This window comes from Protomyctophum parallelum (genome assembly GCF_964188405.1).
Source record: "Protomyctophum parallelum genome assembly, chromosome: 16".
NCBI lineage: Eukaryota > Metazoa > Chordata > Actinopteri > Myctophiformes > Myctophidae > Protomyctophum > Protomyctophum parallelum.
In genome coordinates, this window is record NC_139711.1 from 38,907,629 (window position 1) to 38,934,129 (window position 26,501).

Consider the following 26,501-nt stretch of genomic DNA (forward strand, 5'->3'; position numbering starts at 1 on the left):
TAAAAATCATGTTCAATAAATATGAAGGAGAAAAATGCACAAGAACAGCCACAGTAACAGTATAAAAGTCCATGTCCGCTGGCCATGGCCATTTTGTCACTGCATGCTGAGTGCTGCAGTGGTTTGTTGCAGACACAATTGTTGTCTGTTATGTGTAAATAAAGCTGTTATGTGTAAATAAAGCTTAAAGTAAATAAAGTGTGTTATTGACCACACACACCTACATACGTACAGTACTGGTGCAGCAGGCCAGCCTGGCTTGCTATGCGTTTAAAAATCAATGTCCTTTCAAAGTTTCTTCTCTGTGTTTGTAGCCCAGCTACAGCATCTAACTATACAGTTAATGAGTGTGTGTGTTTACTGTGTATTAATGACGCCACAAGGGAATGCAGTGCCGAGTCAGTCAGATTGGTGCTTCTTCAGGAACGGCATGCAACACAATTACACACACTTTGGATGGCTTATTGAAGCAGTCACATGCTGGCCGCGATCAAACTAATAGGCTCTATGGACACAGAATAACTTTTATAAAGGCTAGATGGTTCAAGTCTCTGACGTAGTTCACCCAGCGGCCATCTTGCCTCGGGGCTACAGTACAGTATGTTCTATGACAGCTCAAACAAAAATACTAAACTCCCTCAAATCTGGACAGATTTACAAACGTTATCAACGTTATCTGCTTAATTTTTTTTTATATGAACGTCATATAAAAGCATACAAGTATGCGGATGTCTCTGACGTTTATAACAAACCAAACAGAAAATGGGTTGAAAATGTAGTAAGTTATGGTTATTTAAATGCCCCATAGACACAATGTTATGCTGCCCCGAAGTAAGCTGGCCACCATGTAGCAACGTCGCTCTCCATTGGCCAGCAGCGCAGGTGAGCCATCTAGCCTTTCGTATACGTATACATCTATGCTTCCGGGTCCCTTCCCTATACTTGTGGTGTTACCGATGATACTAATTGTGTAAGTAACTAACTACATTTACTTAAGTACTGTATTTAAGTACAATTTTGAGGTAGGCCCATTTGTACTTTACTGGAGTATTTCCGATTTCCAATACTTTTACTTGTACTCCACTACATCTCGGATCCAAATATTGTACTTTTACTCCACTACATTTATTTGAAAACTTTTGTTACTAGTTACTTGATTATTATTATTACTAAACATACATTAACCACTATAGCCCTATACACATGTTGGCCATTTGAAAATAGTTGATCTACATTCTACAAGCTCACAATGCGTCGCAATGCGACAAGACTTTTACTTGTAACGGCGTATTTCTACATTGCAGTATTGGTACTTTTAAAACATCTGAGTACTTTTTCCATCACTGTACTAATTAAGGCTCTGTTCCATTCAGTGTACAGTGGTTCCCAAACCTTTTAATTTCAAGGAACCAAATAGGTAAATTTGGTTCCATTTGTACACTCTCAGACCCCCTCCCTTTCCACCGGTTGGTTCCCAATGGGAACCGGTTCAGTTATTTTTGGTTCTTAGTCCATGAGCCAGCTAGAGCTCCAAAATTGGTGGGAAAAACTAGACCAACATTAAATTGTTTATAGGATCAATAAAAGTTAATAAATACATGATAACCCTTCCACAGTAGTAGCTTTTTCATAATTTTGATTATTTTGCATCTTCCTACATAATGCCTCATTTGCATATTTATGTAAAATTTGTAATACAATAAATCATTGTCTTTGTGTAAGTACTCAATTGGGGAGGTTTCATGGTGATAACAATCTAATATAGGTATGGTTTTGCCCACTCAATTCATAATTAACGTTTCAATTTTGGAGCCCTGGCTCATGGACTAAAAACCAAAAAGAACTGAACCGGTTCCCATTGGGAACCAACCAGTGGAAAAGGGGCCGCAGTGTTACACACCCGTACGGGGCCATTTGGAACCCACTCAAGGACACTTTGAGACCCACTGGTGTAGCAGAGCGTTTCTAGTGAGAAAACATGCACAATAACAGAATGGAACAGAGCCTTCATTAGTATTATCGGTAACACCTGTGAAGGAAGTAGGAAGAGTTATTCTGTGTGCATTCTTCGAGACACACATACTTGTATTTCGGGGTATGGCCCAGCGTGGCCGAATCCGCCGGTATTGTTTACTCTGCACCATTAAAATTCATATAGTTTAAAAACCTTACACACATGACCTCAAAAAAAAATTCTGTGGTTGTCTGAAATGTGATGTTTCTCTCTGCATTGTTGTATCCACCAAACTCCACCCATCTGGCACCTAAAATATCAAGGATCCAAAACAACTAATTGTGAATTTAGGCCACATCTGCTCCTACAACACATTTGGATTCATATAACGAATGCAATATGAATGCTTAAAAATCCATATTCATCATTCAGGTAAATGATATAACAGAGGGCATCTGTCTGCTGTCTGTTCCTTGTCGTTTCTGGGGACCTGTATGGATGGAACGCCACATGCAGAGACCTGTCCAACAACAGACTGCTGGCCATCCCTCCCAATCTATTCATTTCTCTCGGGGATTTGCTACAACTGTGAGTCTCATTTGCATAAGTACATACAGATGCCAGGGAACATCTCAGTGAATAAATCAACGTGTAGCTTTGCGTGAAGAGATTTTCTTTTCTTTTACTATTTTGAAAAACATTTGAAGTATATTGGGTTTTTTTTAGTGGTTAAAGAAACACAAACAAAGTGTATAAGTTACTGTAAGTAGTGTATGGTGTTTGACCATATGAATACTGCATCCATCTTGCCAGCAAGGTGCCAACTATACCCAGCGTCGGGCCCTGCACACTGTCCCTGTTTGGGGCCAACTATACACAGCGTGGGGCCCTGCACACTGTCCCTGTTTGCATGCCTGCATAATGCAGGAGGCAGCAGGACGTTGCTTTGATGATAACGAGCGCTTCCAAACTCGGACATTTAGTAAAAAATAACCTGCACGGAATGTCTTGACAGGAAAGCTCCTAAGATTTTGTGAAACAAAAACTTTACAGATTGAAAGAGAATAATTCAAGCTTTCTGTACAGCTGCAATGTTGGTGAGTTTGACGTTGTTTAATAAAAAAAATATGTTTAGATGAATGGGCTGTCAATGGGAAGTTACACCTAGTTAGCACCTTGCTGGCAAGACGGATGCGGTCTGCATATATTATGGTCAATTGTATGTGGATGAGTGTGGAGTGCGTGCAAGTGTAACAAAGTCAGTGGTGGAAGAAGTTTTTATTTATGTAAAAATACCAATAGAACAACGTAGAAATTACTTGAGTACAAGTCCTGTATTCGACATATTTACTGGAGTAATTGTATAATACTATTGACATCAAAATATACACCAAAAGTATAAGTGCTCATTATGCAGGATGACAAATGAATACACTGTTATAAAAAGTGTAATGTGTGAAAGGTGTTGTGTGTGTTTAGGTCCTGCCTTAAAGCCTGCATGTAAGGTACTTTACTGTTTGTACTAACATGAACATGAACACAGTCTCTGCTGTTTTTTTTAAGGAACATATCGTACAATCCCATTGCCGAGCTGCAGTTGGACCACTTTGACAAGCTGCACAAGCTCAAGTCTCTGTAAGTCTTCACCTGACGGCAGAACAGCCACTCTGCATTTAGACATTTAGACACATCCCTGTCTCTGTAAGTCTTCACCTGACGGCAGCACAGCCACTCTGCATTTAGACATTTAGACACATCCCTGCCAGGGGCGGCCTTAAGGATCGGGAGGCCCAGTTCATGACCTCATCATTTTAATAATTAATAATTATTTAAAAAAAAAACTTCAAAGCCAAGTAGAAAAATACACAAAAGCAGCTTGATAAAACAATTATTATACTTTGTCTTGAAATTACTGCAATTTGAGGCAAGGCAAAGAATTTCCATTTTTGCCGACGCGTGAAGTTGCAGCCACACTAGATTAGGCGGTATCTTCCCGCCTCTTGTCGCATATGTCTGGGTACCCTGACATAATGCCATAGGGCCGTCACCCCCCCCCCCTCTTTGAACATTTCAAATACAGGGTAAGAGAAGCAACGCACATCCTCCATTGGTGCTGAGCCAAGACTGTAGAAACAGTGAACAATGAAAGGCAGGCAAATGCAGCGAGAGGAGGCCTGCCTGTCGCAATAAAGTTTGGAGCATCATTAAGTGAGTTGCGAGCCCCTACTTTCTTTTCACTACTTTGAAATACCCTCAGAACCAAACCTCCCTCTTGCTGAAGGGTGAAAATACAGCAAAAATAAAATAATGAGTTATGGCTTTGGTCCAGGCAAATGCACATTTTATCTAGACTTCCAAGAAGACGCCCCCATCCTAACTTCACGTTTTACAGAAGCCAGAGTGAAGCACAAATGTATGCACAGGCACCTGAAACACAGACATGCTCGTGCCCAACACGGCAATACAGGAGCCTGTCAGTCTCCTTGGAGAACAGACCCAAACAAATTCATGTTCATATTTAGCAATTTAGGCATTTAGCAGATCCAGGCTGACTTATAAAGATTTTGAGTAAATTATTTAGTAACAAGTATACTAGGATACCAGGTAAACAACAACGTGCTATATAAATTACATACTGTACCTGTGTGTCAGAGGGAGGAAAACTGTTTGTGTGGTGTGTGCGTGAGCGCGAGAGGGAGAGAGTAAAGGAAAAGTTAATTGACACACTAGTCTATTTATATTATGTATAAGGTCATCCATGTTGTTCACAGGAGTATAGAGGGAGTGGAGATCGAGAACATTCAACGGAGGATGTTTGAACCTCTCAAACACTTGACTCATATGTGAGTAGGCCTGCTCCTGTTTATCCGTGCACTGCTGATTGTCTCTGGCCTCTCTGCTGTTCAGTTTCCACTAACATATTGTGGAGAACACACTGTACTGATTTGTTGTTGTTGTTGACACAGAAATGTGAACTAGCACCGATTACATTCAGGGTTCTTGGAACCATGGTGCTTTCTAGGAAAAATGGCCTGATCAGTTTTGCTTAACCATTCAGAAACACTCACATCAAAGTAGATTAACTATTTATTGCAACTTTTGCTGTGCAACCATTTATTTGTCTAAACAGCATGCTAAGCTAAATCTGTGAACGTTAAGCAAAAACCCCCATATACACACTCTTGTACAACCGAACAAAGACAGAGCTTTAACTGTAGATGGTTTATTTAAATTCACAACAACATCATACTCTGTACACTGTAGGCTACATATTGTGTGAAGTACAGTTCTGTAGCACATAAAACGACTCGCCTAAATAGCAGTTGGCATCTTCTCTCCCTCTGCCCTTAAAGGAGAAATCCACACCAAAATGTACCCTGAATCAGCCTGTAATCCTGTTCCAACATACATGTTGGCCTTGAATTGTTTCATGAACTTTAGTTATATAGCACCTTTCAGAACAAGGTTCCAAAGGGCTGTACAGTAAAGGTTAAAAAACACAAACAACATATAGCAAGTCACAATCAAGAGCAGTTTGAAAACGAGAAACACAAAAGGAAGAGAAGACAAAATAGCAGCAGCATCATAGATGCCCCTTGTTCTCTATTTTCGACTCTCTAGGCTAGTCGTTTTATGTACTACAGAACTGTACTTCACACAATCTGTAGCCTACAGTGTACAGAGTATGATCTATTGTTGTGAATTAAAATTCCCTCCCAGTGGCTCGCACAGTAAAATGCAGTTAGAATAGTAGAAAGCTAATTTGAGTAGCTCCAAACTTGAGGAACAGGGGTAATCTACAGTATGAAACAATTCAAGGCCAACATTTTGTCCTGAATATAAGACGAGGTCGTATTATAGTCGGGGACTAGTTTATTTGACATTCAATGTTCTTTTTCCACAAATGAAGAAAAATTATAATCTTATAATCAGAGTCTTCTTATATTCAATACGATACGGTATGTTGGGACAGGATTCTGATTCAATGTGTTTTTGTGCGGATTTCTCCTTTAACAGAATCAAAGGAAAAAGGAATGCAATAAAAAAAGGTTCTACTGTATTCTCCTCTCCAGTTACTTCAAGAAGTTCCAGTATTGTGGCTATGCACCTCATGTCCGTAGCTGTAAGCCCAACACCGATGGCATTTCGTCCTTCGAGAACCTGCTGGCCAACATCGTGCTCAGGGTCTTCGTGTGGGTGGTGTCGGCCACCACCTGCTTTGGGAACGTCTTCGTCATCTGCATGCGTTCCTACATCCGCTCAGAGAACAAACTCCACGCCATGTGCATCATCTCTCTCTGCTGTAAGTCAACAACACAGCGACCACTGTAATTATAATAATTTCCTTTAGGTGTAGTGCCATGTCCATTATGATGAATGTACCTTAATGTACCTTTTTCTTTTCATTTCCTGTGCACTGCAGAGTTGTATAGGCCTATTTATTAAATAGATCAATCTTGTTAATAACTGTCCATTACCTTGCAGACTGTCAAACACCTCTTATCACAGTTCTGAAACTAATGTAATGTCAACTGGTTTCACCTCCTGTCTACTCTCTCCTTCTGCCTCCTGTCTGCTCCTTTCCTCTCCTCACTGTTCACTGTTTCTCCTTCCTCCTCTCAGCTCCTCTCTCGCTCCCTGTTAAGCCCAATTTCTTCCTAAAGGAAAAGGTGACAAAATGACAGATTAACGTAGTTTCTAGTGAAAATTAATTTTAAGTGACGTAACATTTAAAATGTAAAAATTTAAAACATTTAAAATTTAAAATTCATAATCTAACACCACACAATCAATGACAATCTTGATTATGAATGATGGATACAATTATGCTTTAGTTAAATGCTTTCTTTCCATGTTATGCTTTATGATAGATAGATAGATAGATAGATGGATCACTGTAGCGATAGGAAACCAAGGATGGAGAGAGAGGAGGAATGACCCAACAGGCACCCACAAATGCCTTTTGATACAGTATGCTGTGAACCTTTGAGGTGTTAATTTACAGTATCAAAGGAATGATGAAATACATTTACAAACAAACACATCTCTTCAGTTGAGTTGATAAGCTACCATCACTTTATAGCAATGTTTCATACTACTACTACTACTACATACTAATACATGAGTGAGAAAGAAGTCTTATTTGCTATACTTTTTAAAATATTACTAACAGTACCGGTAGTCATAGTAGTCTTAATCTAAAACGAAAGGTATTTTAAATGTGACATTCTAAAGGATTATATCATTTATTTCCCAATATCACACAGATCCAGCTGTGTACAAACATTTTGTGAATCAAGCAAGTAAAAATAGGATAGGCCTACATGTATAATGGATGCACATCTTCACCTTTGAGAAAAACACTGAGGAATAGTCTAGATCTAGTACTGTACTTTTTTTTAATTGTACAGCATTCCTGCAATCTTGAAGCATTAAAACAAATGTATAATTCAGAAAAGCACTTCACCACCTCCTCTCGCTGCAAGGTGCCGACGGCCTGATGGGCATCTACCTCTTCATGATCGGAGCGTACGACCTGAAGTTCCGCGGCGAGTACAACCGCCACGCCCAGGCCTGGATGGACAGCCCCCAGTGCCAGGTGATCGGCTCCCTGGCCATGCTGTCCACCGAGGTGTCTGTGATGCTGCTCACCTACCTCACCCTGGAGAAGTACATCTGCATCGTGTACCCGTTCCGCTACCTGACGCCGAGGTTGGAACAGTTTGGGATTTTTTCATTATAGTTTAGATTTAGTTGGTTTTGACATAGAACAATCAGTATTCCAGTTATAGTTTTAGTTAGTTGTTAGAGCGGGTTTGCAATTTTTTTTATTTTTGTGACAACGCTTAGTTTTGGTTTAGTTTTTATTTAGTTTTTGTTTTCGTCAGTGAAAAAAGGTAGTCGACGAACATGTTTTCAATCCTGCACCTGACAAATAAGTCAGCTGCAGTATTGAAAAGGGCCAGAGTAAGTATTGTGTAATAAAAACTCAAGAAAACATAGCATTTAAAAAAAAGAAATCAGTTACAGATTAAGCTTATGAATAACTTGACAAAAACTACGGGTATTTTGTCATGTCCGTAGATGTCATTTTGGTTTTAGTTAAGTTTTGTTTTAGTTACCCTGAAGAAGACAACTAGCTGTTTTGGCATCGGGACTACGAATTGTGCGACCTTTCCGTTTCTGTTAATTAGTTAGTTTTGTAAACACACAATACAGTTTCAGTTAGTTATCGTTTTTCTTTTCTATAGTTTTTCTTTAGTTCAGAAACTAAAATTTTCCTTTTTTTTAACTATAAAAACCTGGCCTGACACCACAGCCGGCGTCGCACCATCAGCATCCTGCTGGGCATCTGGGTGTTCGGCTTCGTGGTAGCCTTTGTGCCGCTGGCGTGCAAGGGGCTGTTCAGGAACTTCTACGGGACCAACGGCGTGTGTTTCCCTCTCCACTCGGAGCAGCCCGAGGCCACCTGGGCTCACGTCTACTCCATCGTCATCTTCCTGGGTGGGTCATCCAGTTTACCTGCCCGTTTATACTCTCACACAGTGGTGGACCGTGGAAGAAGAACTCAGATTTGTTAACCCATTTAGACCCGAGTTAAAAACATTCACTTTGAAAGAATATATATTCAAAGATTTGCGCAACATTTTTACGATTTTTCAAAAATAGCAGACCTACAAGCTCGTAGCGCGACACTCAGTGGCGCGCTATGAGCTTGTAGATCTGCTATTTTTCAATAGCTAAATTATAACATAATGTTTAAAACACAAAAGGGGTTCCCGCCCAAAATGGGTAGCAATAATGTCGATATACTGTAGCTCTGTTTCAAGCATGAAAGTCCTGTGTTCAATATTTAGCTTGATTAAACGTACAGAAGTCTTGGCATCAAATTCATAGAACCCATAGTTACCCATAGTTTTTCCAAGATATTTCAAAATTTGTAAAATTCTTTAAAAGAATTGCAGATCTACAAGGTAAAAACGTTTTAGATCATCTGTTTTCAAATATAGCTGTGGGTTTTGTAATACAAATTTGCTAAGTTAGTAAGTAATAAAATCTGCAAAGAATTTAAGTTTTCAAATAATTGTAGAATAGTAAGAAGTACAAATTTGCATCTGAAATGTAGTGAAGTAGAAGAATAAAAAAATATGAAATTGTACTTAAGTAGAGTATTTGAGTAGTCTACTTGTACTTACATTGTAGTTACATTACACCACTGCTCTTAACGTTAGTATTGTTTAGTTGCGACTGTAGGTCACAGATTACTATGAAAATCTGCTTGGTATCTCTATTTTTTGGGGGGGGGGGGGAGACCCTTACGGGTCCATTTGGTTTCATTTTACACTCTCAAGTGTATGACGTAAATTCTCCATTCATTGTTAATGTTTGTGTAAGAGGAAAATCAACACTAATAGCTGAATATAGGAGGGGCTAGTGCCCCTCAAAAATATGGGGGGGGAGGGGGACTTTAACCTTATTACTGTGGTCAGTGGCATCAAAGGCAGACATCTATGGAGAAATGTGTTTGATCATCAGTGACGACAAGCTGTGTCGTTATTGAAAAATTATGCATGATGCAGCAGTAAATTAATTACCCACCTCTGCTGCTTGCCTCAGTAGAATTTTAAATAACACATCTCTGACTTTGATTAACCTGCTGACAACATGGCCACTTACCAACAGTTAACATGTAATTAGCGTTTATATAAAATGTATACAGCAATATGCATTGTGTATGCAAAGTATAGTCAGTTAAATTAAGTCTATTCACATACTACAAATGACATGATAATTTACATCCTGCACATAATTGCACATTCATTCAAACTATAACTCATGACTGGGGAGGGATTAGGTGGGTTATTTAGTTAATACATCCTGAAAATATTTCTAAGCTTGTTATGTGTATCCTATTATGGACAAATCAGTTGGGGATATTTCATTTTGATGTGGTGTCATAATTATATAATAATATGGCACACTGACTATCACGAAAATGAAAACATGGCACGAGTAACTAACTAAAGTTTTCAAATAATTGTAGTGGAGTAAAAGTAATCTTTTGTATCCGTGATGTAGTGGAGTAAAATGTAAAAGAAAATGATTGAAAATTGGAAATAAGTAAAGTATAAATACCTCAAAATTGTACAAAAGTACAGTTACTTAAGTCAATCAAATGTGCATACTTTCCACCACTTTGTATAAATGATGCAAGCATAAATGATGAGTATGAAAATGTGGATGACGTCATGCAGCCCTGTTGTCCTCGTGCAGGTCTGAACCTGGTGGCGTTCCTGGTCATCGTGCTCTCCTACGCCCTGTCCTAAAGCCCTGTTGTCCTCATGCAGGTCTGAACCTGGTGGCGTTCCTGGTCATCGTGCTCTCCTACGCCAGCATGTTCTACAACATCCAGAGGACGGGGACTCAGACCACCATGTACAGGAACCACATCAAGAAGGAGGTGACCATCGCCAAGCGCTTCTTCTCCATCGTCATCACGGACTCTCTGTGCTGGGTGCCCATCTTCATCCTCAAGATCCTGTCTCTGCTGCAGGTGGAGATACCCGGTAAAACTGGATTAGTTAGACATTGTTTTAAAGATGTGCCGTATTTTTGTGTACTTTTTCTGTTTTGTATATGGAGTTAACATTACTCTAGGGGGGGGGGGAACTCCATCTTTAATGTATTCGTCGTTCACGATAAAATTCATAAATTATACTGTATTTCCGTTGTCTCCCTCTCGACGGAGAGAGATACTGTAAATGCAGCGATGTACAAACACCAATAAAGACAGCAATACATCGACATCGATGTCCAAAGCTGTGCGACATCTGCTTCAAATAGCTTTATTGTCATTGTCATTATTGTCAATCAGTCAGTGGTTCTCAAACATTTTCATGTATTTAGCCTAGGACCTCTTTTTCTTTCGAGTGGAATTGTTTGATTTACAATGATGCCCTCTATATTAATCCTGGTAATAGTTGACTTTGACAGATGAATTATGTGTTGAGCATAATGGTGAATTGTAAATATTTCCCACAGAGAACAGGCCCGGCCTTCATATCTTTCTCCCTTGATGCCATCTCATCCATCCCTCACTCAATCCTTTTATTCCACAGAGAAAGATAATTCTCTCCCCCCCTTCTTTCTCTCTTTCTCTCTGTGACAGGCACCATCAGTTCCTGGGTGGTCATCTTCATCCTGCCCATCAACAGTGCGTTGAACCCCATACTCTACACGCTGACCACGCGGCCCTTCAAGGAGACCATCCTGCAGGTGTGGGCCAACCACAGGCAGCGTCGCCCCCTGTTGAGCGGGGAGCACCCGGCCCACCACCACCCCTCCCTCACCTGGCAGGAGATGTGGCCCCCGCAGCAGGAGAACAACAGCCAGGGGGGCCTCTGCAACTCGCCGCCGGAGTGCATAGGGGTCCCCCTGCAGACCCCCAAGACCCACCTCACACTCCCAGCCGAAACACCAACGAACGGCATCTGTGGGTGTCTCAAACAACTTTGACTTGACATCGAGTGAACACGCTCATGTCCGCGTAGGCACGGAGACACACAATTGTGTAACTTTGTACACACACACGCGCGCAAACACATACACAAGCACACACACAAACACACACACACACACACACACACACACACTGTATTATTTATTACGTAAGGAGCTGCTTGCACACTGCTGCGTCTTTCGGATTAGATCCTTGCTGTTTTCGGAAAAAAGTATCACCCGAAATCTGTTCCAATACTCGAGACCGAAAAGTCAGCAGTGTGTGGGGACCTTAATTTGTTAATGTGATGTTATTGTTGCTTTTGTTGTTGAGCTTCTTAGTTTCATACACCTCACCCTCTCCCCCACACACACACGCCACCCCTGTTGTAGATTAAATAATCTTCCAAAGTGTTGAGAATTTATTAAGAAGATTCAGCAGAGTAATAAGAATGAGGAACAGGCCTCCTTGCCTGTTCCAGCAGCCCCTCCGGGCGCAAGCCTCCTCAACCCCATTATATCCTTATAGTCTTGTCTTAACAGAGATGCAAATACTAACTGTCCATATACGGATCTGCGCTAAACATAAGAGCAACACACAAATAAGTATACCTTTGCTGACATCGTGGAGGAGTCAAGTCAGCTGTTAGATTGACAGCTGCATAAATTAGACTGAGCACATTGAAGAGCAAAGAGACTTAATGGAAGGAAGATAAATACACAATAATGCATATATTTGGCACTGTAGTTGGCATTCTAAAATTCCCATTACACCCCCGAGACATTACTGAGAGTATTAGCTGCCTCATCAGTCAGCACTCCACTGTTGTGTACGTGGGTGGTTGCGTTGAGAGGGTTTGAGGTGGTTGTGTCATCTCGATGACGAATTTAGTGAACGTAGTGCACACGGGTGGTTCGCAGTGCAGACATTTTGAAGATTTGGTTTGCTGGATAGGATCGGCAGCGTGGGAGAGAGGACCATTAGTGATTTATTTCATAGCAAGCAGGTCTGTCTGTGGAGCCGAGTAGGGAAGCCACTTGAAACCGCTGAAGCACAGCATATAAATAACACAAGTGTTGGCGAGGTCCTCTGTTGCCTTAGAGAGAGAACTGTGTACACTTGAATGCTTTCAAGGCTTTCTCAACTAGTCCCTAATTAGATTATTGGTTACTGGTTACTTTAAACACTTTCCCTGCGGAACACGCTGAACCCGACTTTTTTCTCATTGTCTCTCCTGTGGAACACGCTAAACCAGTCTTTTGTTTTATATGTTTATTTGTTTATTGATAAGTTTTAAGACTTACATGGTTTTCCTCTAACCAGTCTTTTGTTTTATGTTTATTTGTTTATTGATACGTTTTAAGACTTACATGGTTTTCCTCTGACAGCGTTCGGATGACGTAACCGGAAGTCACACTGACTGGCTTGCTAGGGCTTCTGGGAAACTGAGGCACAATGTTAGTCTATGGTGCGTGTGCTCTGTTCTCTGTTATTGTTTCGGATCACGGCGGTGGGATATTCTTCGACTCAAACACAAACGAAAAAATGAACTATTTTCAGGCGGATTATCATGACATGGAGGTACAACTATGCCAGGGTGATTCTTCAAGGGTTAGTGAAAACTGCGGCAGGGAAACGATGTTTATTATGGATTCCTGTGGGAATGTGTTAATGTGCTAATGCACTTTGCGTCATTATACGCCAGTTTGTATAAGGCACCAATAATTCATCAATTCAACTTCACGTCGAAGAGGGACATCTAATCTTTCTGAGGCGGCACCCAGAGTTGAACTGGGACCTCTTGGTCTGCAGTCAAATGCTCTACCACTGAGCTATATGAGCCATCTAGTAGAGATTATCCATGCATTACAAATTGTATATTTTCAATGCCCTTTGTATGAGATATAATAGAGATTAGTGTTAAATATCACAAAATTGTACTGTACGTCCAAGAGTTGTAGTGGGGTCTCTTCATCTGCAGTCATACTTAAGGTCAGACCTATAACCCAATTTGTACTATGTCCTCAAGTGATTGCAAACTCTGTATTTTTCATGAAGTCAATATTTATTATTGAGTAGGCTTCAATCCAGATTAGAGATATTCCCAGGATTAGCACAGGGGGACACAGAGTTGAACGGGGGACCTCTTGATCTGCAGTCAAACGCTCTACCAGACCACCTACCACCTTGTAAAATACTAATTAAGGAAAGGACCGCTATTCAAAGGCTAGGACTAGGACCCGCCATAGTGGTGTCCGGGATATCTAACCTGTGTGTTTTGGAAGGTGGTCTAAACTGAAGGAAGCTACTGTAATAGAGGTATCTGGTTGGGTTGTAAGGCCAGATACCCTGGAGTATGAGTCGTATATGGTACAGAGGTATATGGGTTGTAAGGCCAGATACCTTAGTTCGTATGGGATTTGGAGTTGAAATGTGCTTGATTGTGATAGTCTACTGAAGGTCAAAGGTCTTGAAAGTAGAGTCTAGAAGAGTGGAGATAGTTGTAAATTCTCGAGTGCGTTGGTTGGGTTGAATCTATACTAGAAGAGTGCTGTTCATACCGTTCCGCTGAGCTAGTCGGGTCAACCTGGTGATGTCAGAATGAATCAGCTATGACCTTATATGGAGTAAGTGATGTCAGACGTAGTTGTGTCGGTCAGCTCCATTTAATGGAGATCCAGGTGATTTAGCGTAGATGATGCCAGTGTTGGTCAGCTCCATATAGCTGGTCTCTGGTTGTCAATGACAGTAGTGTGTATCCTGTATACCAAAGACGATATTTTGGTAAAACACGTAGCGTGTTCCACAATATGCAGAGAGTCGCACATGTTGCCCTGCAAGAGTGGTCGCAACATACCAATCTATCGATAATTCAGCAATGTCTGACATTCAGAACAGGCCCCATCTTGGTGACCTCGCGAGGATACAGCGTGCTTCCACCCTCTCGAGACAGTGCAGAGAAGGCAATGCTGGACAGAATGTTGCGTGTGGATCATGCAGGTGAATATGGCGCCAACCGCATTTACGCTGGCCAAATGGCAGTGTTGGGAAGATCTCAGACGGGACCTCTTATCCAGCACATGTGGGATCAAGAGAAGAAACATCTCGCAAAATTCAGCGAAATCCTGGCTGAGAATAGAGTTCGCCCAACAATATTATTGCCCATATGGAACGTCGCTGGGTTTTTACTAGGCGCATCCTCAGCCCTGCTGCTGGGAAAGGAGGGGGCCATGGCATGTACCGTGGCCGTGGAGGAAAGCATCGCTGAGCACTACAACAGCCAGATAAGAGCTCTACTGAAGCAGAAGGACCCGGACAGGTACACTAAACTCCTCCAAATAATCAAGGAATTCCGAGATGAGGAGCTGGAGCATCACGATACGGGACTGGAGCATGATGCTGAATCTGTAACTGGATACTGGCTGCTGAAAAATGCAATACAGCTCGGTTGCAAAGCTGCAATATATGCTTCTGAACGTGTTTAATTGCGTTTTCTTTTTTATTGTGAATTCCACATTTTCCAAATTGTTCCAGAAAGTATTTCAATGTGGATTGTATACGTGGAAAGAATTATGTAATGTGTGTGGTATTCAAACAATATTGAAATACTGCTTCATGCAGAAATTAATAGTTTGATTTACATAACAGCCTCTGAAAGTTATAATGCAATGAAGATCTTTTTGCTTTTTCAACAAAGTTTGACTAGATGTTATTTGAATTTGATGTTAGTTATGTTATAAAAAGGAAAACACATGACAAACATGCTTCTCAAGAAGAAAGAATGTCGAGAATAAAATACATTACATTACAATGTCTATTGTTGTCCTTGGACTTGGACAAACACAACAATATCAACTAGACAAAGTGCTCATCGGAGAACAGTCACTTATGTCGGGAGACTTTGTTTTCCATCAAGAATATGCCTCCTGGTGGCACTATAATAGGGCAATGTTAAAAGGGTGGCATTAATTAATTGGGTCCTCCATTTTCAATTAATTGAATTTTCAATTCAAGTTAATAAAATAATGGATGAGGTGGACATTTCCTCTGCCAGGCACAGTTTGCAAGTTTAATGTAATGCTTTATAATGCTTTATAATGCATTTTGAGCAAGAGGAAAAGGACACGATTAAATTACGCCTGAACAAATGGTTGGTTATGGACGCAGACAAAGAAAACCTTTCTGCATAATTAAAGTGATAGAATGAATCACTTGAATTTCCATTTCCATTCAGCTATGAAAAGGAACATAATTATAAAAAAATTCGAGCTATCTTTGCGCATCAGTAAATTGTGTCGACCTCTTCTGGCTCGACATGTATTCAAATGTAAACTAGAGAGATAGACATCTGATATAGCATAACATTTATGACATTATGTGCAGACAAAATCAGGATACAGTAAATGCTTTTAATTTAATTTAATTTAATGTCGTCATATTGCGTCCTGGTCTCATGTTTACAAATATTCAATATAAGCACATTAAATTAAAGGTTATGTATGATTTTTTTTTCTTCTGTCTTGTTGGGTTGAATAGGTGTGTGAGGTAGTTATAATGAAGAATACAGTGAATGAATGCTATCATATACTACTAATAATAATAATAGCAGTTTCATAGCACCTTTCAAATTTGCATTACAAAGTAAGCGGAAGACATTTCAATAGACAACAAAATATAAGAAGCAGCAGGGGAAAAAACAAGTATTAGATTGGCAGTGAAGGCTAATGTATAAAAGTGTTTTTTCAAAAGGGATTTAAAAGAGGACACTGATTCAGCATGCTTGATCTCTAAGGGCAGTGTGTTCCATAGTTTAAGTGCTATGGTGCTGAAAGCCCGATCTCTGTTGGACTTTAGCCGACAAGTTTGAGGATCAAGAAGCTCTTTGACTTTGGTTGAGGATCTCAGGGAGCGAGTTAGGGGGAGATTAGATTGGCGATGTAGGGTGGGGCGAGACCGGACCTGGCCTTGTATATGGTGAGAAGGCGTTTGAAATCGATTCTGAAGGAGATTGGGAGCCAGTGCAGGGACGCTAAAACGGGGGTGATATGGTCGAATTTCCTGGAGCCAGTTAACAGGCGAGCATATTCCTACCTGAGCAGAGCCTTTTGTGGTGGTTCTGGAGAACCGTGGGTCCGACCGACTTGATACCGGGCACTGCACTCCCTGTGGGGGTGTGGAACGTGTAGGACTGTCCTAGGTAGCACCTTGCTGGCAAGATGACAGCCATGTGCATATTCATCAATTGAATGACTTGACAGCGATAGCCGCCTATACTAGTTTATATGCTTCACAGACAGAATTACCACAGCTGGACTGGAGATTTGAACTCAACCTTCTGGTACAAGCTTATTTCAGCACCCACCCACTAGCCAGCTGTACAGCACAGTTACATGTATGATAGACATGTAACTATCATTGATAGTGCATATGTTTACAGTCACGTGATATGATTCTGAATACTCCCTCACTGTGATTTACATACAGTGTACCAGCAGAGCTCCTTTTTTGTATGATGATAGAATTATTAATGTAATATTCTTCTTATAGGCCTGAGACATTTTCAGTGCATTTATTTTGAGGCAAAAACCATTTCAGTGAATGACTACCCGGTATATAGTATTTTGTTTTGTAAATAATGACTTAGAAAATGACTATTTTCAGATTATACATTATAATGTCAAATTGTCAATTGAATCTGCTGTGTATCATTGTATCAAATCAAGCTGTTGAACAAAAGCAGGGGCTCGCAACTCACTTTGTAATGCTCCAAGTAAATGTATTCACAATCATATGTCCTGCTGTGATTGTGAATAAATTGCTTTTGTTTATGATGATCTGTTAGTTTAACAGTTTGGCTCAGCACCAAGACCGGAGGATGTGCGCTATATATTCTCAAATCCAGCTGTTATCATATGAATGTTAAGAGATAAAAATATTTTGTATTTAATGTTAATGTTAATGTTAATGTTGATGTTGAAAAGGGAGGTTTTTCCTTCTTGAATGTCAGTCTGTGTCTTTCAGTCTTATGGTACGAAATAAAGGGTAAACGGATTTACAAGTGGAAAAAGTTGCATGTTTTACTCAAGTAAAAGTATCAATATCAATACTGAAATATAGAAGTACGCTACTGTGTTACAAGTAAAAATCCGGAATTCAAAATGTTGTGTAAAAGTACGAAAGTGTTGGTATAAAAATTTACTTAAAGTACCAAAAGTAAAAGTACCCCCGTTTCAAGTTTTCAAATGTATAAATAGCAATCTACAAGCTCACAGTGCGTCGCATTGAAACACATTGTGATCTGGATTTATGTTTCTGTTATGAAATATGGAAAATGTTTGACATGTCAGTCACCATGAATCTAGTAGTAGGATTAGTGTTGATAATCCTAATTAATTCAAAACCATTTATCTCATACATTCATTTGTTGATGTGACAGTTAACTTGTAGCAGCTGTGATAGATAGAGGCCCACATTTAATTATTATCATTTGTTCATAATTCTGCAGTATGATTCATGTATGCACAGCTTGTATAAAGGATTAGGCTACCAAATATCTAGCCCTCCAAGCAGAACCCAATGCTACTGAAGTTTCTGACATTTGTTAGACCCAGTGCATTGGGTCCTGTTGCATCAGTACCATGCCACCTGGTACGCGGACATGCATAAAACATAAACAACATGGATAACACCTGTCTGCGCTCTTTGACGACATTTTTTCGTGTGAGGGTTTCTGAATATGTGAAGTATAAGTACCCATACATGCCGCTGCGAATATCTCCTGTGGCGCGGAAGCCGTTAAGTATTTTTAATCTTTGTTTGACCGATTTGGTCGCTTTGATTCTTCTCTTCCTTCCTTGTTTATTGACACCTCATTGTACCGCCTATCTGGCTAGCTAGTGGCGCTATAGCTATGACAGAGCAGATCAGAGGCAGGGACGTAGCCGGCACAAGCCAACCGCACACCGGGAGGCGGTACAATAAACGGTAAACAAACAAGAAGAAATAAAGCGACCAAATCGGTCAAACAAAGATTAAAAATACTTAACGGCTTCCGCGCCACAGGAGATATTCGCAGCGGAATGTATAGGTACTTAAAGTTCCCGAATTCAGAATAACTTTAAAAAAAAAAGGCCGTCAAACGCCGCAGATACGAGCTTAGAGAGAATATGTATGTCCGCGTTCCAGAATTCCAATACGAAAATAGTCATGAACAGGGACCCTACATAAAACTCATAAAAATTTCAGAAAAGCTTTATGTAGGGTTCCGAGAGGGGCTACCAAATATCCCACCTTAATTGGTTTCTATTCAACCACCCTATCCTATCCCTTAGGGTGGTTGAATAGAAACCAAGGTGGGATATGTTAGTAGACACCCTTACAAACACATATTGGTGAAGAACATTCTTAGTAAGAAATGTATTCCCAGATTGTATTAATATCCTCTGACTAAAATAAACACTACTGGTAGGTAGCCAATCACAGCGCGACCATCCGGGCTGTTTGAGTGTTTGAGGAGGATGTTGTGGGTTTTGTGTAAGGTTTCGTGAGGTGTCAACAGTTGAACGGGGTACTTCTGTTGCCTCTGCTGGGAGAACATTTCTATTTCAAATTCAAACATAAAAAATAAATAAATAATAGCGACAAGACGACAACTAGAAGTATTGCGAATTATACGTTTTATATTCATTTTTTACATTATGTTTAATAAGCTGTGTATTTAAACCTTTAAATGGATTGGGAAATACTATTCATACTCACCATTCAACTGTAAAGGTAAAAATAATTACCACATGCGGTTACTCTCAGTCAATCTTTGGCCATACTGTTGAACGGGACAGACGTAACGTTGACTGACAGTGTCTGCGGTATTTTTACACCAAAAAACAACTGTTTGCTGGTGGATTTTCACTAGCAGACAACCGTACTCAAAAAATGTTTCCTGCCAGCAGATATTCAGTTCACGGTAAGTTAAATCAGCATCAAGGAAGGCTAGCTAGCATAACACCTAAAAACTGTTCAAGGAGCAATTGCTGACCGGTGTTACACCGACACTGGTGACGCATCGAATTATGTGACCCCAGACTCCAGGGCACTCTGATGGCATGTCATGTGAACGTTTAGTCTACTCTGAATCAGGCACACACATTGATTGATCTTTTGTGGGGACAGACAGACACTCAGACAGTAGTGTGTTTTCCTACTGAAAACAAGCTACCTTCCTCTCACTTGATTGAATTAAAAAATAAATCTACTAAATATATAGAAGTGTTATTAAAAGTAAATCTACTAATGGCAACTTCAAAATGTAAATGCTTGTCTGTGTTGCATCATAGTAGGCTACTGGGCAAACAAGCAATTTGAAATAGTCTGTTAGCAGTTTGCAATTAAACAAATGTATTGTATTTCATTTTATGGTTTAAGTCAATTGGACAAATTTATCATATAATTACTCTGAATGAGTAATTAACTGAAACATTAATCTATTACATTATGATTATGTGTATAATTCTTATTTACAACAACCATACTATACATTTATTGCATGTTGACATAAGATTTTCAATCATTCACAAAGTCACACGATGCGATGGGTCGCCAATTCTTGCGTTACGCAGGCGCTAGCTCATGCATTAGTTTCCATTGGAACTTGAGAACTCTCACTAGTTATGGATTATAACTTAATACGCAAAACACTATCACCATGTTAAGTTAACAGCAAAATGCATATCAAGTTCGACTTCTGTGACACACTGACGTTTATCTGAAGATGGCATTTATAGCAGTTTCAGCTGAACATCTCCATATGTTAGCATCGAGCTAAAATGTAGGTTAAAGTTGAAACAACAATAATGATTGTGGTGACCTATATTATAGGTCACCACAATCATGTCCTTAGTTGTCTTTGGTTAAAAAAACACTTACCGGTATACTAATGAGCTGTGGTTATTGCATTGAATTGCAGTTGTTATTGCGGCATTCAACTGTACATGTTTTTGAGCTTTTAGAATAGATGCTACTGTTTATTTATGTATGTGGTAGCTCTGGACTTCTGCTAGCCCCTCTCGGAACCCTCCATAAAGCTTTTCTGAAATTTGGATGAGTTTTATGTAGGGTCCCTGTTCATAACTATATTTTCGTATGGGAATTTTGGAACGCGGACATAAATATGCTCCGTAACATCGTATCTGCGCCATTTGACGGCCTGTTTTCCTTTGAGGGCTTCTGAATTCGTGAACTATAAGTACCTATATACATTCCGCTGCGAATATCTCCTGTGGCGCGGAAGCCGTTAAGTATTTTTAATCTTTGTTTGACCGATTTGGTCGCTTTATTTCTTCTTGTTTGTTTACCGTTTATTGTACCGCCTCCCGGTGTGCGGTTGGCTTGTGCCGGCTGCCTTTGATCTGCTCTGTCATAGCTATAGTGCCACTAGCTAGCCAGATAGGCGGTACAATGAGGTCAATAAACAAGTAAGGAAGAGAAGAATCAAAGCGACCAAATCGGTCAAACAAAGATAAAAAATACTTAACGGCTTCCGCGCCACAGGAGATATTCGCAGCGGTATTTATAGGTACTTAAAGTTCACACATTCAGAAGGACTTATCCGAAGTTGTTTACGTTTATATATGTGTGCGTACCAGGTGGCAGGGTGGAGGTGGAATAGGACCCAATGCTCTGGGTCTAAAAAATGTCAGAAACTTCAGTAGCATTGGGTTCTGCTTGTAGGGCTAGACTTCTGCAAACAAACTGCAACTTGTCTTTATCCCAACACTGATGCCTGCAGTGTCAAGGAGGCATGACATAAATTACACAGGTGAAGAGTAGGAGAAGGTTCTGAACTTCTGTCATGGTCAGACATTTGGAGGATTTTACAAATGGCTAGGTTAAGATAATGAGGTCAATTATTTACAGTATGTGTTCAAGCCCACTAAATTCAAGATAATTCACCAAGATTTCTTAGTTGCTATGTTTGACCATAGCAACTAAGAAATCTTGGTGAATTATCTTGACCCTACCCTAACATCAGGTACAATTGTGGTGAAGTAAATTTTCTGCATGGATATTATTAATGACAAATTTGTCATGTCACTAATCCCAGTCAATTATTAATTAATGCCACAGGGGGGGGGGGGGGGGGTCAGTCGTCGAGAGGCGGCACAGTAGTTAAGGTTACAGCTTACATGTAAGTATTGTTGTAATACAACATGCTGTGTACTGATACTTGGTACTTGTACGTGAATATGCAATGTACTTATATGTATTGTGCACTGCCTGAACTGTAACATACTTTAGAGCTGTGTTAGGTCACATTCATACCAGAGAGCTTTGCTGCGATTAAAACGAATCAGTCAGAAAGTGCGCTTCGTTTGGCAGGTGTGAAGGCTCATTCGAATCCTAATGCGCAGCAAATAACCGCATTTTACTCCGCCCAAAAACGTGGGTTTCGCTTCGCTTCGAATCGCACTTCACTACGATTCGGTGCAGGTGTGAATGCAATCCGCAGTAAATAAAGGAAATGAAGCAAACATAATGTGGCGGGTGAGGAGCTGAACACAGTTGGCGACGGAGAAGGCATATTTTACGCAGCGCAAAGATGTCCCGTTACTGTGGATAGATGTGGTCGAATAAGGAGACTGAAGCCCTGATCGAAATGAGGACGTGTACATTAATCAATTGCTTAAGAAAACACATAAAAACACTGCAGTGTATTATAGCCTACATAATATTCTGTCTGTCTGTCTGTCTCTGCGTGCCGTAAACATGGAGTGCTGTCACTGTGTGGGACTGGGGAGTTATATCAGTGCGCTCATGCAGCGCTGTGCCTCCATGCCCAAAAGAACAGTGTGTGGCGGCTGCGTGCGTAGAGAGAGAGGGAGGGGGGGGGGGGGGGGGGGGGGGTCCCAGACGGCACGACACATGCACGTTATGAGTGTAATTTTATCACCATAGATTTCACTGTGTAGGCTATAGTTTATGAATGGAACACATTGATAAAGGTCCCCCCTGCTGCGTTTCCAATTGCTGCGAATGACAGTGTGAAGGCAATCCGCAGCCAATTAAATATGCAAGAATCCAATTTCCCCAACCCATACGGATCTGAGTCTACCGAAGTATTAGGTGAGAATCTGACCTTAGGGCACGCTGAAGGCCTCGTGCTGCAGGCAGTGATTGTGATGTCTAGTCAGTGACGTCATTAGGACATGAAGTATCCAAGCTATATATGATTCTGTATGTTTAATAAACTGTGTGAATGTATTAATGTGACCAAGTCTTCGTGTCATGTTATTGTTCTCCCGGAGCAGGCCTGTTCCGTCTTGTCCGCCGCCGTAACCATGGAAGGGTCAACCCGGTCGTCACACACCAGAACCAGACGAGGGTCCAATACTTAGAACAGAGTTTCATACCAAGTATAAGACAAAAAAGTACTGTAAACTCTAAGTACTGGACCCTCGTCTGGTTTGACAGACAGGTAGTGTGTGCCGGCTGGGTGGTGTGTGATGATCCGGTTGAAGTATTCCTTTCATCACACTGTCAAACCAGATGAGGGTCCAGTACTTAGAGTTTACAACAATATACGGTAGAAACAAGGCAAAAGAAAGGACAAGATGGATCAAAAAACAATAATACTAATAGTACAGAGCGCAGCGGTAAACGAGGGTGTTAACAATAGTGATGTCACTATTCCATTGCAGCATTACAAGGCAAGTCAATGATCAACCAACTCGTTGTGGTGCATGTTTGAGTTTTGTGGCTTTGCTTATCTGGTGTGTTTGCGTACTACAAACAGAAAGTGAGTGTGAACTGGTTACGATGAGATTCCATCCTGTCTGTGCTGGTGCTGACTGCTACTGTAACTGAATGGTACGGTCCCTTTTCAGCCCGCAGGTGTATCAGGGCGTTGAAAAGAGTCCAGGCTGACCATGGCGCCGCCACGCCTCAGCTGTACACCGTTCTGCACAGGCGGGCCTGCACGACGCACTACACAATCCACCCCAGAGATAAAGACCCACGATGGGAGGGTAAGACATTATATAGGCCGCCTCCCTGTCACGATCACACATTTAAGCTGACGATTCATTCATTGTCACCCAAATTACACACGCTGGACACTAGATGCACCAATATCTTTATTGTTGCTGAATTTTATTGTTTCAAGTGTGAATTAGAAAATGTTGAACTGACATCTTGGACAGGGCTGTCACAATTATTTCACAATAGAGGGTATAAGCATGCTTAACCCATTCTGACCGGGCACCCATTTTGGTGTCAGCATCATGTTATGCTTTAGCTATTTAAAAATAGCAGATCTACAAGCTCATATCGCGCCACCGAGTGGCGCGATACGAGCTTGTAGGTCTGCTATTTTTGAAAAATCGAAGAGCGACTGACATTTCTAGAATCTGATCTCAGGTCAGAATGGGTTCATCAGACCAGTGTGTGTCCGGTGGAAACCTTCGTATGAATCTGATCTCAGGTCAGAATGGGTTAAGATAATCGCAATAATTGTTTTGTCATTTAAAAATGCCGATAACATTTTCTAAATAGTGGAAATAGCCAATCTATGTGACTCGTTTTGAGCCTGTAGATCCGCTATTTCCAGTATTCAGGTTTTTCAAATGATCAAAGTATGTAAGTTATTTGTCATATCTCAATCTGTGTACCTTTTTATTCATAATGTCCGACAGAAACACAATTCAATCGTTAATCACAATTATTTGAGCGATAATGAATCGTCACGTAAAATGTCATAGGCTTCCCACGTTCATGGAATTCCTGGAACTATTTTGATATTAGAAAAAACATTTTCCAGTCCTGGATGTTTGGAATTTATCAAGGGTCCTGAAAAAAATTGTTGTGTATGCAATGTTTTTTGCTATCGATTTTGTTAATAAAAAACATTTTCCAAAGCATGTAGGCCTATAACATTACACAACATATGGAACATAAGGATAGGTGATGTAGCAAAACATTTGGCACAAAATTTGGAATAGAAAGCATTCTATATTCTATACTTTATTGCCGTCTCCAGGGAATAATCAGCAGGGGGCACATTTTTCAAGTTCACCACCCATAATAGCAAGCAAGATGTTTTTTGATGTGATTCTATGCTTTGTTATTTCTGATGTTCTTGATGTTGTTTTTGATTGTTGTTTTCTAACCTGTCTGTAAAGCACTTTGTAAATTAGTTTGGAAAGGTCCTATATAAATAAAATTAATTCATTCATTCGTTAATTCATTCAATGCTCACATAATACAATAAACAACAAAAGCCTTCACCACCAGCCTTATTCTTGTAGCTACAAGTATAAGTAGCTGGAGAAGTTTTGGAAATTCATTGGTAAAAATGTATGGGAACTCTGTGTATAACGCTGTGCTTCTACGCCAGTTGATGCTAATTTGGTCCCTGCCTTGGTCCTTTCTCCAGGCGTAGAGATGGAAAGGTTTGCAGATGAAGCCGACGTAGTGATTGTAGGTGGAGGCCCAGCTGGCCTGTCGGCAGCCATTCGACTCAAGCAGCTGGCTAATGAGCATGACAAAGAGTTGAGAGTCTGCCTGGTGGAGAAAGCCTCCCAGATTGGTGCCCACACCCTGTCAGGAGCCTGTCTGGAGCCCACAGCGCTCAATGAGCTGTTCCCCGACTGGAAGGAGAGAGGAGTGAGTTCATGTGCATGGATTTATTGTTGGTAATTGGCCTTGCATGCAGATTCTTGCGTTCACACAGGTGTCATATTGAGTTGACCAGAAGTGCCGTACTTATTTCACCCTCTAAAGTCAACCATATCATTGCTAGAGTGATGAATTCTTTCCAAGTGGAGCTCTTGAAGTTTTCCTTCCGGACTTATCCCCAGTGAGGGGTGCGGGGCATAGCCTACAACTACTTCCGTGAACCGAATTCACTGTAGTAGCCTTTTCATAAATTATATTTGTACTTGTGAAAGTTTATAATAGTTAGAGAAATTCAAAGTTTCAACACCGCAACAGTAGTAGTAGTTGTTGATTGATTGATAGTTTTTATTAGACAATAAGATGCAAACAGTACAGGGTACAGTCAAGCACAGCAAGCCGCTTCCCAGCCCAGCCTCACTGGGGAAGATTCCGGGAGGAAAAACAGGCAAGCGCCCAGGGCACCCCTCCGTAGATTTGTCCACGGAGGGGATCTACATACTGTATCTGGTGACATTGTGTAACTAATTTCTTTTTTGAGGGGCACTAGCCCCTCTTATCTATACCCATTTAGTGTGTCTGTGTGTACTTCATAGCAATTAATTGATTGGCTGAGCATGTAATGTATGACGATGTATGATAAGAGCGCCCCTCACTTCACACAAGTGTGATTCTTTTAATGTTTATATATACACGGCAATGCGCAATACCATTGCAATAAACAAAGATTGCAATGTAAATTTCCCCCATTATCGTTCAGCCCTAGTGTGTGCATGTTAGAGAGACTGCATGGTGAACGTGACTGAACAGATTAAACAATATGTTAATCAGTGTTTTCTCACTCCAGGCTCCTCTACACACCACTGTGAAGGAGGACGTCTTTGGCATCCTGACGGAAAAGTACAGGATCCCTGTCCCCATACTGCCTGGTAATTATTTATAGTCATTTGTTTTATTTAAAGGGACATCTGGAAGAAACTGCAGTCACTCAATGTTAATAGTATTTGTAGTAGGGCATTCATTAAAACATCGATGCATCGACGCAGCCTTAATTAACAACCTGCAGCTGTGTTCTCCTTTGATGTGCGCTCTCAGCGTGTCCCACTAATTGACTGGCTGATGCTGTGTCAGAGAAGTACAGAAGCGCGCAAACTTTATCCCCAAACTTTATCCCCCGCACCCTGTGCTGACAGTGGCCAGCTTTACGCGCGGGACGCATGAATCTCTCCGTCTCCGGTCAGTGCGGGTTGATTGCATGGCTCAGAAAAGACGAAGCTTGAGGACGTTATGAAGGTGGAAGGTAATAGCAGATTGTGTTCTGATCTGATGATGTGCCAAACTCCTGCTGGCTGCAATAATGTTAATTATACCTATGACCCATGT

The 26,501-nt window shown here is 40.8% G+C and overlaps 3 protein-coding genes across 3 annotated transcripts in view; all 3 read left to right on the forward strand.

The window, feature by feature from the left end:
* rxfp1 (relaxin family peptide receptor 1) overlaps positions 1-11,470 on the forward strand; it is a gene marked incomplete at both ends in the record, with an annotated part of 82,241 nt that extends 70,771 nt beyond the window's left edge. The window contains 8 exons of the mRNA XM_083786334.1: positions 2,471-2,542; positions 3,518-3,589; positions 4,726-4,797; positions 6,028-6,257; positions 7,441-7,666; positions 8,274-8,458; positions 10,303-10,521; positions 11,124-11,470. Coding sequence (XP_083642460.1) covers positions 2,471-2,542; positions 3,518-3,589; positions 4,726-4,797; positions 6,028-6,257; positions 7,441-7,666; positions 8,274-8,458; positions 10,303-10,521; positions 11,124-11,470 — 1,423 coding nt within the window. The remainder of the gene's footprint in view (positions 1-2,470; positions 2,543-3,517; positions 3,590-4,725; positions 4,798-6,027; positions 6,258-7,440; positions 7,667-8,273; positions 8,459-10,302; positions 10,522-11,123) is intronic.
* Positions 11,471-14,404: 2,934 nt separating this feature from the next.
* On the forward strand, positions 14,405-15,093 carry LOC310873161 (5-demethoxyubiquinone hydroxylase, mitochondrial-like). The gene has a single exon (XM_083785485.1). The coding sequence runs from the start codon at positions 14,420-14,422 to the stop codon at positions 14,936-14,938; it is 519 nt and encodes a 172-aa protein (XP_083641611.1). The 5' UTR covers positions 14,405-14,419; the 3' UTR covers positions 14,939-15,093.
* Positions 15,094-19,270: 4,177 nt separating this feature from the next.
* Positions 19,271-26,501, forward strand: part of etfdh (electron transfer flavoprotein dehydrogenase) — a 48,341-nt gene continuing 41,110 nt past the window's right edge. The window contains exons 1-4 of the mRNA XM_083786016.1: positions 19,271-19,416; positions 23,333-23,473; positions 24,880-25,109; positions 25,966-26,047. Of these exons, the coding sequence (XP_083642142.1) occupies positions 19,386-19,416; positions 23,333-23,473; positions 24,880-25,109; positions 25,966-26,047 (484 nt within the window). The 5' untranslated portion in view covers positions 19,271-19,385. The remainder of the gene's footprint in view (positions 19,417-23,332; positions 23,474-24,879; positions 25,110-25,965; positions 26,048-26,501) is intronic.

What these genes read in the sequence shown, in the direction of transcription:
- LOC310873161 (XM_083785485.1), top strand. Translation starts at nt 14,420, where the DNA reads ATGCTGGACAGAATGTTGCGTGTGGATCATGCAGGTGAATATGGCGCC.